This window comes from Rhinolophus hipposideros (assembly GCF_964194185.1).
Source record: "Rhinolophus hipposideros genome assembly, chromosome: 10".
Lineage (NCBI taxonomy): Eukaryota > Metazoa > Chordata > Mammalia > Chiroptera > Rhinolophidae > Rhinolophus > Rhinolophus hipposideros.
This window is the reverse complement of record NC_138056.1, coordinates 64260083-64276487: the sequence shown is the minus strand read 5'-3', so window position 1 is coordinate 64276487 and position 16405 is coordinate 64260083. Positions and strand designations below refer to the sequence as shown.

Genomic DNA, 16405 nt, shown 5'->3' with positions numbered 1-16405 from the left:
TATGATATGATATGATATATGATATGATATGACATGATATGATACGACATGATATGATACATGATATGATACCCAGTCTTATTTTACTGTAATATAAGACCGAGTCTTATATTAATTTTTGCTCTGAAAGACCCATTAGAGCTGATTGTCCAGCTAGGTCTTATTTCCGGGGAAACACGGCAGTCCCTTCTGTGTAAGTCGCAGGTATGTCCACTTTTTAAATCATGGAATCCTTCAGAGTAGTACATGTACTTCTCCTAGGGAAAGGTATAATATGGGGGTTCGGGGGGAGGTATTGCTTCAACTCACATTAGGAAAGGAAATATGTCCTTAATTAGCAGGCTTCTCCTCCTTTCCTGCAAATTAATATGTCTCCCATTTTTGTGTGGAGTTGCCTTTGGTTACCACCTCTGCCTTGGAGCCTACCAGAATAAAAAATGAAGTTATATACTCTCAGCATCGGCTGCTTACTTTGTTCCTCCAAGGAAGGACTCCAAATTTATAACTCTAGTAAGAACTCAATGAAAGCTTTTGATTTTTTCAGTCTAGAGATTGAGATGGAGAGATACAGTTCATTAGTAACTCTATACTATGAAAGAGCATTATCAGGAGTCTGCAACACACTGGCCTAAGATTTTCAAAATTTAGAGCTGTTGACTTCAATCTGTAGAATTGAGAACGTAAACCTCCTACATGTCCAATGGGCTCAGCTGCCACTCACACTCCCTTACTGAACTCATGGCTCAAATAACTCCACCCCCAATATGCCCTATTGTCAGACTTGAAGGTCAAAGTCAAGTCTGCCCAAATGGAGTTATGATAGCTGAGATTTTTTATGGTGATAAAATTCAAATTTGGTAAGATTCCAAGTAACTAAGTCTAATCTTGTTTTAGCCTGATATTACGGTAATATTCACTAGACAAAGAGTTCCTGGGACACACTGGAGCTTAGTCATTGAGAAGGAGTTTCCTCAGAGGGGTGGCTGAGGGAAGCAGTGAGTAAGGCTCTGTCAATACACCCCGGTTCCAATAGGACTACTCTGCTTTACTTCATATATTGAAGTTTCACACACAATTTTGCTTGAAAATTAGATTCTGCTCCTAAAAAGAGTTTGAAAACCACCCATATAGGCTTTTCCCTTACTTTGGGGCAAGAAACTACCTAAACAATGAGTTCTCGTGTGTTAGAGAAACTTATTTTATTTATTTGGTTACTTGTTTATTTTTTGTTCCTTCCATATGGTTCCACCATGAGGACTTGAACTTCGAGTGTCTCTACTTTATCCCCAGCAACTAATCAGGGCCCAGCACTTAGGAAAATATTTGTTGGATGCTTGAAGATGCTTGAAGATCATGAAAAATTCCCCTTAGTTTTTTCCTCTCTCCTTCACATTGTCCTATCACTTCACACTTTTCCATACAGAAATTTCATTTCAACTCTTTCAAACTCATTTTGAAAACTCATTTTCAAACTCATTAGGGATTATCTTTCCCTAATGACTCAGTAATTTTGGCAATTATGGCAACAGAATACAAGTTAAAGACAAAAATTGTTATTCCAATGTGTTATGATATCTAGAAATAAACTTGAATCTTGCTTCTGTAGTTCAACTTGCTCACTGCTTAGAGTCTAGGTCATAGACTAATACACTTAATAAATAAAGCAAGATAGTATAACCATAATCCCAAAAGAATGAAAAGGGAATTTCCAGCAGAATGGCAGGTTGCTAAAGTTGATGTCGAAATAATTCTGCCAATCACCAGAATCACTGAATTAATTGAACTAACTAAATTTCATTAGGCTTCAGATGTGCAAATGGAACTTGGTAAACTGAACACGTGGGACTTCTATCTGCTCAAAAATCTGTGAAGACAGGAAGCACTGTCAAAGGCCATATGTTCTCTTTAGGATTTATTCTGGGCAAACTAAACTGATTCCTTTAGTGTTTCCCCTCACTTTTAGAAAACAATCCAAAGTTCTTATTCACAAGTTCAAGGCTCTTAATGATCAGACCCTGCTCTTCTCTCCAGAATCACCTCTTAGCCTCCTCACCTCCTGCCCCCAGCACACTCTTGTCTTCTACTGTGTTTCCCCGAAAATAAAACCTACCCGAAAAATAAGCCCCAGTTAAGATCGTCAGCCAGATGGACACATTTAGTACATTATGATGATGTTCCAGAAAAAGATGACATGACTTTGAATAAATGTAGGTTGTTGTACATGAAAAAAAATAAGACATCCCCTGAAAAAATACCCTAATACATCTTTTGGAGCAAAAATTAATATAAGACCCGGTCTTATTTTGGGGGAAACACGATAGTCCAGTTCCTCTAACCTACGACATTCTCTCACACATATGGGCTTTTGCCCTTGCGAGTTCCTCCCAAATAGATATCTCTTATACTCACATCTAGTGTGTACTGCTAGACTCAAGATTCACACAGACTTCTCTAGATGAGGGACATCTTCCCTCATTCCACTCACTCTCCACACCCAAGTTGAATTAGATACCCCTTACCTATGCTCCCATTATGCTCCATACATTCCTTTGCCATGACTCTAATCAAGCCACTTGAAAACTGTAGCTTCATTTGTCTGTGTCTGCTTCTAGACTGTGATCTCCTTGAGGGCAGGGACCATGTTTTCCACCTCTGTATCACCAGAACCTAGTATAATACCCATTATGTGTAAACAGATATTGATTAAATGAATGGCTGACTGGATTCTTGCCTGGATGTGGATGGATGGAGGTTGGATGGATGGAGGTTGGATGGATGGATGGATGGATGGATGGATGGATGGATGGATGGATGGATAGATGATAGATAGATAGATAGGAGCTATAGAATAAGTAAGTGAAAAGCACTCTGAGAACTGTAAATTTCTGTCTCTGTGTTTCTTGTGCATCAATACATCTGAATGCCTCCCTGACTGATTTGGATTTCTACTTATCCCACCACCTGTTTTCAAATGTGAAATTCATAAAGATAAAGTTAAGATTATACTGTGGAAGATAACACATACCAGGTTGGAGGGGACCCACATATTTTAGCATTGGTTGGCTATGGATGAACACCATTCAGGAAATACTAGTCTCATCGCTTGCACAGTATCAGACTAGCCAGAGTTACTATATACTCTTCCAGTTTGATTGTGGTTCTTAAGGCCCAGATTTAATCTCAAGTATAATGTCAAATAACTGAAATATAACTCTAATTCTGTCTACTCTGCTTCGAGGAAAAGGAGAAGTGACAGGAATGGAGAGAAGAGGATGATACACTTTGCTTAGAAAATTAGTTGGGGATAGAGGCAGGCTTAGATGAATGAAACAAACATGAATAAATTTTAAAAATTAACTACATGTGAGGGAACAACCTAAGAACAAAAAAGTACTTTTAATATGTACTTTTGGCATAACAATGGCTTCTCACAAGTATCTTTAAAATTTAATGAGTTGGTACAATATAGAATTCAAGTAATATAAATAAATATGCACATAATGTGGTATAAACAGAAAAGCAACCAATTGTCAAGCTGTTATTAAAATAGTATTGAGAGTCAGTGTAATAATTTTGAGTTTTGGTAATTGGAATATTGCCCTAATTTTATCATATCATAGTTTCTAGTTATTTCTGTTTGCCTGTAGTGCAATATAGTTATTAATAATAAAAGCATAATTCTAGAACAAAGATACCTTAGCTATGAACATAATTCCAGAGTAATGATACTGTAACAAAATAGGAAATATCTGATATCTCGGAGAGGATAGACACATTCTAGTGTTCCAGTTTTAGACAAGTCTATGTAAGGAGAAATCCACAAATCTACACTATGTCAGTAACACTTAGATCAAAACGGTGTAGAGAGCTACCAAAGCTTTTTTTTTTCTTTTTTTTTTTTTGTTATTCAAAATTTTCAGTTTAAATCAAGAAAGCATCTACTGACTATGGTAAACTCTGTCAGTCCCCAAACGTCTGGTTCTCTAAAAGCAAAGAAATAATCAGAAGCCCCCAGTGCTGCATAGCAACATCTCCCTGGCAGCCCAACATGCACACACCTCCTCTGCCCATTCACTCACAGCGAAAAGGATTTTGTCCCGATTGAATTGGGGCATTCAACACAGATAGCATAAACCCTCAGTCACCAATCCATGAGCAGGGAGGCTGTCCTCCAAAGTTATGGTACCACATTCTAAAACCCCAAATTGGGAAATGGAGATAAATATGCCTACATCACAAAATATTGTAAATTGGGGCATCTGAGAAAATCCAAGGCCATGGCTGCAATAAGTTGGAGCTGAAATCAATGGCCAGGGCTCCATATCACTCTAGAGCCAGTACTATTTCTTCATGTTACCAGTATTCGCTGTGCTTCCACCACTGAGAAATGCAAAGAACTAGAAAGGTAGTGACATGATGGAACCTGGCTCAATAAGAGGGACCTATTAAGAAATGCAGTTGTGTTTTCCACCCCGTTTCCCCAGCCCTGCTCAAAAGACCTAGAATCTTCTCTAGCTTTTGCCAATGTCAAAATTAATGACAGACTTTAACCAAGATAAGAATCAGTAGCACCTGTAGGAGGGGCTTCCCCAGGTATATATATAATTTCTTTAGTAAAAGGTTTATCTGTGTCTTAAGTAAGCCCTGCCCATTATTCTTGTGCATCTAGGTTAACACACTTTTGAGATGCCAGAGTAATCCTCTTTTTCAGACCCATCAGGCAAAAGCACCCTTGAGGGATCACATAGTTTTGGTAACTGTCCTGTAATCCAATCCCCACCATGCTTTCTCCCACATTCGTTTAAACTCCTTATGTTCCCTCCTTAATTCCAAGTAAAAGAAACTGTCATTCGCCAAGAGCATCTGAGATCTTCCCGGCAACGTCATCAGTTTGGCTCAAATAAACTTATAAAATTCTCTACGTGTTTGGATGTTCTTATGTCAATAACACCAACCTCGTCCTTCTAGGGTCTAGACCCCATTTTCTGCACTCCCAGCCTGTGGCTGTGAACCTGCTTAGACATCATTGACTGACCACCTGAAACAGCAAGGTCACTGCTTCCCATCTGGCCCCAAGTCATGTCCATCTGGAGATTCTTGTACTTGGCCCACAAGATCACAACTGCTATTAATTTGATACTGGCCCTCCCCTGAGGGAAGAACTGCTGGGACTATGCAAAGGCATTGCCTCTAGTGAGTCAGGCAACGTTATCTAAGCCCTTCCCAGTCCTGGCTCCTGCTTCTTTCTAAATGTCCCTGCAAGCTTCCTGGTAAGCCAGTGCTAGGTATGTGCCCCCGTATTTTACAAGTGAGAAAATCCAAATTCAGAGTAAAGATTGTCCATATAAGCAGCTGAAGATTAGTGAAACATATGTAAACTAAGACAGAGGGGCATGTACCCACCACGGTTACAAAACTTAGACTTACTGACAGAGTAGAGTACTATACTGAAAGATTTGGAATCACCAGGACATATATTAGGATCTTGGCTCGGGTACTATCTGCATGACTGTATGAGACTCACCTCTTTATCAGTTTTCTTCTCTCTAAAGTGGGGATGATGCCTGCATTAGTTATCTATTGTTGCATAACTTATACCCCCAAACAAATCCTGAAACAACAAACATACATTATGTATACAGAGTCTGAGGTCAGGAATCTGGGTACAGCTCACCTGGATCTCAGACTCAAGGTCTCTCGTGAAGTTGCAGGTAAGATGTCAGCCAGGCTCGGGGTCTCATCTGAAGGCTCCACTTGGGGAGAATCATTTCCAAGCTCACTCATCCGGTTAGCAGGACTCAGTTCCTCTTGAGCTATTGGACTGAGGACTTCAGTTTCTCACTGGGGTTGGCCAGAGGGAATCCCTCAGTTTCTTGTCACAGGGCACCTACGTTCGCTTTTCTCCCAATAAACAAGCTAGAAAGCAAGAAAAGGCTCCCCAAGACAGAAAACCAGGCTTTTTCTAACCTCATCTCAGAAGTTTCAGCCTTTCACTTCTGCCATATTCTCTGTTCATTAGAAATGAGTCACTAAATCCAGATCAAACTCAAAGGGAGATAATTACTCAAAGGTGTGAATACCAAGAGGCAGGAACCAAATGAGGGTCATCAGAGAGGCTGCCTACCACAGTGCTTTTAATGTAAAGGAGAAAAAAAATATGGCAAGTATCCTGTATGTAGTAGGAGCTTCATAAATAACAAATATTAGTGAACTACAATATCTGACAAAGAATCCGTTTAAAAGCCACAAATTTGTACTTCCAAACGGAGGCTGGCTAAGTCATTAGATAAGACTCATGTTTATCTAAAGGTATTTCTCTTCACTAAGATGGTTGTGCTTAATTGTAGTTCAGAGTAAGTTTCAGGTAGTGGAACAGAGATTTCTAAAATGTTTACCTAACATTATGAGAACAAGGAAACCATAGGATGAGACAGGTATTCCTAGTTGCTAGAAGATTAATCCCTAGAGAGATTAGTCATTTTGAAGGTGATGCTTAATAATGACATTTATTTTGAACTGTCGTATTAGTGAAAATAAGCAGGTAGCTGTGTTGAGACCAGAGGCTGCCACATTTGCATTTCTCAGAAAGAACATTAAGACGTAGTTTGTGATGAAGGAAGTTCAGTCCTGACCCGTAGTCCTCTGACCCCTCTGAGGCTGCTACTGCTTTCTTTTCCTTCAATTCTGTGATTCTGCACATTATCGAACACATCTTTCTCTGACAACACTTATGTGTTAGGATTATCTGTCAACATGTCTGTTTCTCCCACTTGAATATACTTGTTGAGTGTAGAGTGTGGGGGCAGAGCCCCAGAGAGCGGTTTCCAGGCTCTCGGCCTCATGTGGAGAGGTGCTGGCTCAGATAGTGGATGGCCGTCAACTGTGGCTGGTTGGCCATCAGCTGTAGCCATTAAGCCATTGGTCACTGATATAACTGCCTTGGCTACAGAGGGGAGCCGAGGAGAGTGAAGGAGGAGACTGAAGGAGAGTAAGGAGAGTCCAGGAGAGTTGGTCGGTTGGCAGCAAAGCGGACAGCAGGTCGCACGTCGTGTAAACCCAGCCTCCAGTGAGACCATAGTGGTATGACTTCCCTACCTATGGCTCCGTGGGTGTTCCTTTCTGGCCTCACCATGTCCTGCGTTCTTATGTGGGGAGCGGGAGCAGAGACCCCGCAGGCCGCCCCGCCGGACACCCTGCATGACAAGAGTCTTTGTCTTTGTTTTATTTACATCCCCAGTCCTGCACACAGAAGGCACTGAAGAAATGTTTAAGTATTGTTGAATAGTCCATTTCTACCCCTTTTAAAAATCATTCAGATTAAGATTTTTAGCACTCATGGTCTAATAGGGCACTATTTTTTAGTCTATGTAGGTAAGATTCAGTAATTTTTAAGAACATTAATTTGAAGATCTCAAAAATCCAATTCTTTACAACTTAACTTGAAATAGTTTTGTAATAGGGTTCCACACAAAACTAGTAAGTGCATTAAATGTACTGAGTCCTTGACCCTTCCTTCTTCCAAGGAGTCAGTTGGTGATTATGGCTATATAAAAAAGTAATAAATTTCTCTAGAAGTGGATATTGAGTACAGTTGAAGCATGCCAAGTGGGATTTTTCTAAAAAAAAAAAAAAACCACAGAAAACGTAAAAAACAACAACTGCAATGAATGTGATTTTTCCATGAAAAAAAAAAAAAGCACACATGAGTTCAAGAATCTGTTGTAATGAATCACGGGAGTTTTATATTTCTGCTGAAATAGTTGTTCATTCCTTGTTAAGTTCCTGACTTTCCCTGTCAGTGAGTTCAGACTTCTTGATTTCATTCCCCATTTGCCAACAGATGCTGCATTTCAAGCTGGAACAAAGGTTTCTTTTTAGAAAAGGGGCAGTGAATGGTGGCTTTTACACCACTCCCTCATTCTCTGTGCATATGTTCCTCCCTTATCCTACCTCCTTCATTGTCATTGAACCCTTATCTTCCCTTTCATTTTTTCTAATCTCACTTTCTCTTCAAACTCTTCTTACTCGCTTACCCCAATGTCTTTCCTTCTTCCTTTTTTCTCTTTACTCCTCAACCATATTCACCACCTGTTCTACTTTATGGTGCATTTGTGTTTTTACTCATTCATTCATTCATTACCCAATCCTTTTCTTGTCATTCCTATCCTCAGCTGGCCATCATCATTCTTCAAAATCTGTTCTGAAATGAACATGTCAGTGTGTGTGTGTTTGTGTGTGTGTGTAAGGAAAGCAGAAAAAATATTCAGTGTTTTTTCCAATTTCCTATTTTCCCCTTTCAATAATTTGAGCACCATCTGCTAAGAAAGATACCTCTACCCACCATCACACTCCCAGACTTTATTGTACCTCCTTAAAAGTGGCATTGGTTAATTCAGTGAACAGGAGCTAGAGACAGTACATAGAGGGCATCAGAGAACTTAGTAAAATAAACTGGAATGAGAGAAAGGAGTATATTACTTATGGCCTTGGAGATGAGTCACCCTGTTAAAGTGAGGCATCCAAGGAAGAAAGACAAGAGGTCGAGCTGAACAGGACCAGGTACAACTCAGAGGCAAAGCCATCACATTTCAGTTACCAATCTAGAACCAATGAACTTAGAGAAACCCCTTGACCGAGAAACTTCCCACGTGTCATGGTTAACCACATTAGTGCATGGGAAATACACATTATAAAGAAAGACTCGTTTTGTGCTCGCTTCGGCAGCACATATACTAAAAAGAAAGACTCGTTTTCAATCTCATTACTTTAATCATTTTGTCAAAATAACCCAAATACGGATATATAAATATTTGATTTGTTATAAGAATGTTATTAGCATAAAAGTCCCTGAGACACATCCAAAAATGACTTGAGATGAATTCAGTGCAATTACTCACTGTACTAATTACCAATGACTTGTCTCCCTTCCCTGCCTGACACCTAAGGCATGTAACACTTTAATATATATACATATATGCTAAATCAGTCTCCCTCTCTCATGTGTGGTTTTCTCCCATTTACTAGTGCCATGTAGTAAGTCATTTCTAGACTGAGGAAGGCACATTGGGAGGTGAATTAGTTCTTTAAGGGAAAATTTTGTCCAACTCCCTCATTTTGCAATTTAAGTGACAGAGGCTCAAAGCAGTTGTGACTTGCACAAGCACGGCTTGTTCTGCCACTACTACTGTCACCTTAGGCAAGGCCTTCAATGGGTCAGGACCTCAGCTGCTTCTTCTGTAAAAAGGACTAGAATCACAGCTGACATCGCCCAGGTGCTTCCTACGTGCCAGACACTGTTCTGAGTTAAGCGTCTTATCTAATTCTCCCAATACCTCCTTCCTGAATATAATTACCTTCAATTAGAAAAGAGACTATCAAAACACAGAAATCTTAAAAAATTTGCCCGAGATACGACAATTAGGAAATGTGCAAAGCTGGTCTAGGAACCCAGGAATATCTGCCTCCAAAATTTTAAAATTCCAACCCTTAAATCCCGTCTCTAAGAATTCCCCCATCAGGTTAAGTTCTCAAATTCCTTACATCTCTAAAAGTCTGGAGCAGAGTTGATGAGCTACAACCCATGGGCCAAATCTAGTCACCCCATTTGTTTCTGTATTGTCAATGGCTGCTTTTGAAACAGTGAAATTGAGTGGTGACACAGACTGCTGGCCTGCAAAGCCTGAAATATACATACTTACTCTCTGACTGTTTACAGAAAAAGTATGCCAACCCCTCTTCTAGAGCCTGGAAAATTTAGAGCGTCCTGTAACCGGACAGTGCTTTACAATGTACAAAACACCTTGGCATACATCATCACATTTAATCCGTGTAGGGGCATTCATACATTATAAAGGAGGAAGCTAAAACTCAAAGAGTTTAAGTAGGCCCTGACTAATAAGGGCCACGGGGGGCAGAAAGTGGCAGAACCACATACCCAGGTTCTGATTCCAAATTGCAAGCTCTATCCATGATACCACCCTGTCTCCTCTAAATTCCGAGCCAGGGAAGGGCTCGGAAACTGGAAAAGGACCTGTGAATACCAAAATCAAGTCAGGCTGTCTTCCTGATACAAATATCATTCCAGGTGCAGTCATGTAATTAGAGTCACCGAGGGCTAAAAATATTAAATTAAATTTGTAATAAATTTATAAGAAAAGTGTATGTCTTAAAGAAAGGGCGTGGCAATAAGTGGAAAGACATTTTTGAAATCTATATGCCTCTTATATCAACATATGTCACATTTTAACCTACTCAATTTAGAATGATATGAAAAATAATATAAAATAAGCAATTGCCATATTTTTCTTGGTCTTTGATAATATTAGCCTAGAAAAAGTGTTTGTTCTATACCCAAAATTTGCAAATAAAAAATGCAATTATACCTTCCTCATGCTAAATAGACTTAATACTAAGAAGAGCATTAGTAAAACAACAGTTAATTTATTTAACTATATAACCTAACCAAAACAAAGACCAAAATAATTGTTTTTCAAAGAAAACATAGGTGCTTCCTCCTAGTCTGCTGATTCAAACTCAATCTAAATGGCAATGATTGTTGAAATAATATAGCTTAGCTTTAGGGATTCATTTTGATGTACATTATATATAAAAGGCCTTTCCTTTTATTTTAGATATATTCTGTAACATACCTTGAGCTTTAATTTTTAATATATAAATGAATATGGCAGCAGCCTAAAATCACTGCATGGAAAGGAGAAAATATCTCTCTCATCAGTTGAGTGACCGTTGTGTTAGGCACCTTTACCTATTTTATTTCCTGAAATGCTCAGTGAGCTGTGAAGTATCTTCCTCCCCCAGTTTACAGATAAGGGAGCTGAGGCTCAGAGTTATTACTAATTTGCCCAAGGTCACACTGCTGGAATTCAAATCTAAGCCAGATTACCTTCAAAACCCAAACTCTCTCCCACTGCCCCATGTAGATTCCCAGGAACACCAACGTCATTGGCCAATATCTCATAAATACTCATTTTAAGAATAGAATTTTTCCTTTTCTTTACTGAATAGCTGATAATTTGTCATTGTAATTCTGCCCATGCTATATAATATTTTAATAAGTAAATTTTGTCCATAGATTTTAATTTCTCCTTTTAAGGATACAAGAGAATTGAAGCACTTTTTAGATTTAAGTGAGTCTGTAACAAATGCAGAGATAAAACTTTGATTCAGCTAATTGTAGTACTCACATGCAAAATTACTGTTTACAGCAAAACTCTGTATAAAACAAATAACCTTGGACCCTACCCACAATAATTAATCATTGAGGGGTCTTTATTATCATAAATCAAGGAGAAAAACTATTTTAGGCTGTAAATCAACTGGCTTTCTAATAATTCATTTATGGTCTGTGTCACTATGAATGTCACTTTACACAAACAGATTCCACCAATTGATTTATCAAATCACTATTTACTTGTTCGCAGTGGTTGATTGTAAGAGCCTTCATGAGAGGGACCTTGTTTTACACATTTTTGTCTTTCCTGTCGTACCCCAAGCCCAGTGTTTAGCACGGAGTAGGCACACAGTAAGCCCTATGGAATATGCTACTCATTCAACAACTTTTAAAGTCGATGCGTATATTTTCAAAGTTGGTCCCATGGCATAGTCTCAAAGGCACTAGAAATGAAGAGTATTATGTAATACTATGCAGACTAGGGGGAAACCTGCTGGTCCCACGGAGAACTGCAGATTTACCCTTTAACAAAAGACAAAGTTCATCGCAGGCACTAATTTTAAGTTCCATTCCCTAGCAACTAAACACTTAATAAAAAAACTGACAGAGAAACAAAAACTGCCATTAACAGACACAAGGAATCTTTTCCTTTTGCATGATTCCACAATACAGTACAATATCTTTCATTGTTCTGCAGACAGGTAATGCAAACACCCTTGAAGGACTAACATTGCAGTTTAAATTTCAAGTCCAATAAATACACAAAATAAGTGATTTTGTGGAAAATGACACTGTGGCTTCTTTCTCTTCTGTTTGTAAACACAGTCTGGTTTTCTGGGAAGAGGGAAAAAGAAGGTTGCTTCCAGTTTATCTTCACATCTATAATTTTAATATGCTTTTTAAAAAATCGAGATTATGGAAAAACAGACACAGATGAAATTAGTTAGGAGGTGATCATTCACATTGTGAAGGGATTCTCCATAGGGTTTGATTAAATACTGAAATCCCCTAGGGTAGTGAATTTGGGATTTGATTGAAAAGCAGCTTTTCAGGAATACCGTATTTTGCCGTGTATAATGTGCACCTATGTTTTTTGGCCCAAACTTTCAGGGAAATGGAATTAGTACTACCCATGTATAACGCACATCGTTATTTTTCCCTCACAAGTTTGGGCAAAATGGTGCACATTATACACAGCAAAATACAGTATATCTGTGTAAAGTGAGGTACACTTATACACATATATTCATCTGAACTTTTCTCCAAGGACAATCCAGCATCATATTTCCATTCATGGGGCAGGGGAACAAACAGTACTTGTTAAGGAACAGTCAATGGATTCTTGGACGACCCTCCTCACCTTTCTTAGGAGCTGAGGCTTTGAGGAATCCAACCAAGAAAGATCCCCTTGTGGCCACAGTCCTTCCACTATCCTGCAACAAGGTTCTTTCTAAAACCAGGGGTTTGCTGCACATTGGCTCAGTGAAATGTGAGTCAAGGAGCAGTGTGTACGAGATTTGGACTCAGTTCAGCATAGGCCACAAATATGACCTGTGGCAGATGAAGAAATTCAGAGCAACTACCTCCACAGTTTCTTATCATTAAGCTCTTTCTTCACCTCTGCACTGGTTGAGGAAGGACCCCCACCTCTGAACACTCATGCCCATCAATCAACAGCAAAGGGAACCCAACTGCTAGTTGCAGGTAAAAACATGAGAACCAGGGATCCTTACCACCCAGTCTTTGTGCTGAAAATATTAATTGGTAAATCACCTTCTTCCCATAGAGTAAAATTGGGTGTTTGGAAAACTTAGTCCCATGATCTGGCACTCAAGGAGATATGCACAGCAGAGGATCAAAAAGCTGACGATTTGGCCTCCCTGGATTACATCCAGGAGAGGGTGGCTTCACCGTTCAAACCAGCGAGCCAAGTTGCTTATGCTTTGGGGCTGGTCCCCCGCCCTCTGCACAGCCTGGCAGGCCCTGCACCAAGGCTCGTCCCAGAAGGAGATGGTGTGCACGGCATAGCTCCGGCGCCAGTTGAAGTAACGGCGGTAGGCAGTTGGATTTCGATCTAGGAAGAGCAGGTAGGCGGCCAGGGAGGAGGCACTTGGGAAGTCGTCCACGTGGATGAAGGCACCTCGGGGCACAAAGCGCTCGTAATTGGCACGAGTGGGGCCCAGCACCACCGGTACCGCCCCAGCCAGCAACGCGTTGCGCCAGAGCTTCTCGGTGATATAATCTAGATGCTGAGAGTTCTCGAAAGCCAGGTAGAACTTGTAGCGGGCCACCGTGTGCAGGAGCCCAATGTCAGGGACTGGCCGCCGGGATCCACCCTTGCCGAACACGTCCACGAACACGTGCTGGCTCAGCTGGTGGTAGTAGCGGACCCGGGCCTGTCGCTCATCCCAGTTGCTCACCACCCAGGCCACTAGCCCGCGTTTCCGGGCCAGCGAGGGCACCAGGCCTGGCGGCTGGTCGCTGGGATGGGTCCTGGGGTAGAGGTAGCCATAAGGTACAAAGACGTCCGAGTCGGCCCGGTAGGAGAGCGTCCAGTTAAAGAGATTACCTTCCAGGTTCCGCAGCCCGGGGGAGTGGGAGGGTGACTCGAAGTTCATCCACACCCAGCGCTGGCCCGGGGGCCTGGGGCCAGAGACAGCCAGGGCTTCGGCAGCCACCGCCGCAGCTCCCTCCTCGTCGTCCAACACCCGCAACTCCAACTCCTCTGCCGTGCGCTCCCGGACGCCCCAGGGTGGGGGCCAGTCGGGGGGTCCCTTCACGAGGTCTCGGTGGTGGAAAAGCACAGCCTGGGCCTCCCCGTAGGCCGCACGGTCAGTGAGCAGGCGGCAGCCGTTGATGTGGAAGCGCAGCCAGCAGTCGGGGGGCGGCCTTGCAGTGTTGTCACGCCTCCCGAAGGGCTCCCACCACAGCAGCACGCCCACCGGCCGCGGCGGGGCTTTGGGGGCCCCGCGCAGCGGTGGCAGCTGCCCCCAGCAGGCGTAGGCGGCCAGAGCCGTGCACACCAGGCCGGCGGCCGCCAGCGCCGAGGCGGTCCGTGGCAGCCCCCAGGCTCCGCGCCGCCCGCACCGCCGGCGGGCCCCGGGCCCCCACGGCTCCCCCATGGCGCGCGCAGACAGAGCCACCGCCGCGGGCCGCGCGTCCGCTGGCGTGGAGCAGCGGCGCCCGCTCTCATACTGCCGCTGCGGCTCAAGCCGTCGTTGCCGCTCGCCGCTGGCCCTGAACCCGGAGAGGGCAGTCCCGGAGTCCCAAGGCCCGCAGGTCCCGCTCCCCTCTCCGCGAGTCCCTGTGGGGCGCGCCGCCAGCGCGAGGGGCGCGAGCTGGGCAGCCCAGCCGGGCGCCGCCACGGCCCGCCCCTCTTCTGAGCCCCTCGCCCAACCGGCCGGGCCAGGCCCCGGGCGTATCCTGCTGCACCTCCGCCCACTTCCCACCTCCTTCATCGCTCCGGCACTCCCCGGCCACGCCCCACAGGTTCCCCACCCGCTACTCCCGACCCCGTCTCAGGGGGTGCGGGGCCATTCTGCGCGCGCCCACCGCTCTCGTTTTGCGCCCGGGCCCGCCCGGAGCTCCCTCCCAGCTGCGCTCCCGCGCTCAGTCGCGGTGGCCCCCACCCGCGCCTTCCAGATTGAGGACCCGGCTCATCCCCGGGTGAGTGCTGCGGGGGCGAGACCTTCCAGCAGACGCTGCGGCGCGAAGGCAGGCGCAGGCACCCCGGGAGGGCGGGCGGGGGATGCCTGCAGAACTGAGGCTCCGAGTCCACTTCCTTTCTCACAGCCCTGCTGCGGCAAGCGACGCCTGCCGGAGGGAGCGAGCTGGAGAGGTGTCGGTGACCTTGACCTCGTGACCCACCGAGACTGGTGGGTTGTGCAGGCATCTCCGCTCAGCGCGGACTGCAGAGGTTGCGCATTTTGTGAAAGCAAGTTTTCAGGTGAATAGTTAAACCGTACTGTCAAAAGAACATTCCCTTTGCCTACCGCCCAGCAGACGATAGATTTCTGAGCAATCGAAATGCGTCCTTTGCTTTGCTCCCACACTGAACACTTCTGACTTCCCGCACATAGCATTCTTTGTACCAGGGCTAGGAGGACCCTTTAAACCAAAGATACAGATAAAGGCCCTTGAGGCCTTTGTCCTCAAGGAACTTCCTGCCTATTCAGTGAGGTGAATGTTTGAACCTCACCATTAATTTTACTGAGCACTTAATAATTTCCACGTTTAAGATTATGCAGAACATTGGACTGTAAACTGATGACTCAGATAAATATTATAGCACCCAAGTTTAGGATATAGAGGATAAGTAGCACACTGGCCCCTCCAGGTTTATTAATGAGGCAACAATCAAGACATTTACTGCTACAGTCACTTGAGGAAGTTTTTCCTCTACAGCTTGAATTTTAATTTCTGGGTTTTGGCCTTCATTTATGTTATGAAGCTTTTATTCAGCGAAATTCGAAATAGGCCGAAGGAGGCAGTTATTCTGCTGACCTAAGGAGAGGAGTCAGGTTTTGAGAAAACTTTTACTAGAACACAACTGTGCGGGAGCCCAGTGCCACGTAAGTTACCGGATGTTAAGGGAGAAACAGACTTTCTGGGAATGGGGCCAGCCTGTCAGGTGTTTTTGATGTTATGCATACAGAAAATAAACTTGGGTTTGCCATTTGGATTTTTTGGTGAAGAACTTTTTGATTAAAGTTCAAGTACAGATTGTAAATGCTTTTATAAAAATGGCTTCCCAGCCCATAGTAAGAGTTTGGGAGCTTAATGGGCAGCATGAGGTGCTTTGGCTATACCCACCAATCTAGGAAGATTTTCTACACATTAAAACCTTTTATAATGTTTCTATTTTTTTAATTTCATAGAATCATTTTCAAGCTATTAAGCAAATTGTCATTGAAATCAGGAATTTCAGTGATGCTCCACTTATTTTTAATTAAAAAGAAAAAGCTACAAATGCACAAATAACTTTTTTCAACTAAATAAAGGAAAGGGCATATTGGTTTTTCTTTTTATGCAATTCAAAAATCTGTACATCTATGCACATTCCTCCCCCACTGTTAAGTAAGACATCTTAGATAGAGCCTATCATTGTGTTCAGGACATGTTAACCTGCATGCTTGCCTCTTTCCCCCATTCCCAGTGTTTCCTTAAGTCCTCCAGATATTCCAATTAAACCAACTTTTTCCTGGCAGAATGGCT

The 16405-nt window shown here is 43.0% G+C and overlaps 2 protein-coding genes across 3 annotated transcripts in view; both read right to left on the bottom strand.

The window, feature by feature from the left end:
* PIWIL4 (piwi like RNA-mediated gene silencing 4) overlaps positions 1–16405 on the bottom strand; it is a 97837-nt gene that overhangs the window by 48825 nt on the left and 32607 nt on the right. The window lies entirely within an intron of this gene.
* On the bottom strand, positions 3915–14649 carry FUT4 (fucosyltransferase 4; the record flags this gene model as incomplete). Its single annotated transcript, XM_081064950.1, has 1 exon — positions 3915–14649. One exon carries the CDS (start codon positions 14647–14649, stop codon positions 13099–13101), a length of 1551 nt encoding a protein of 516 aa, XP_080921076.1. The 3' UTR covers positions 3915–13098.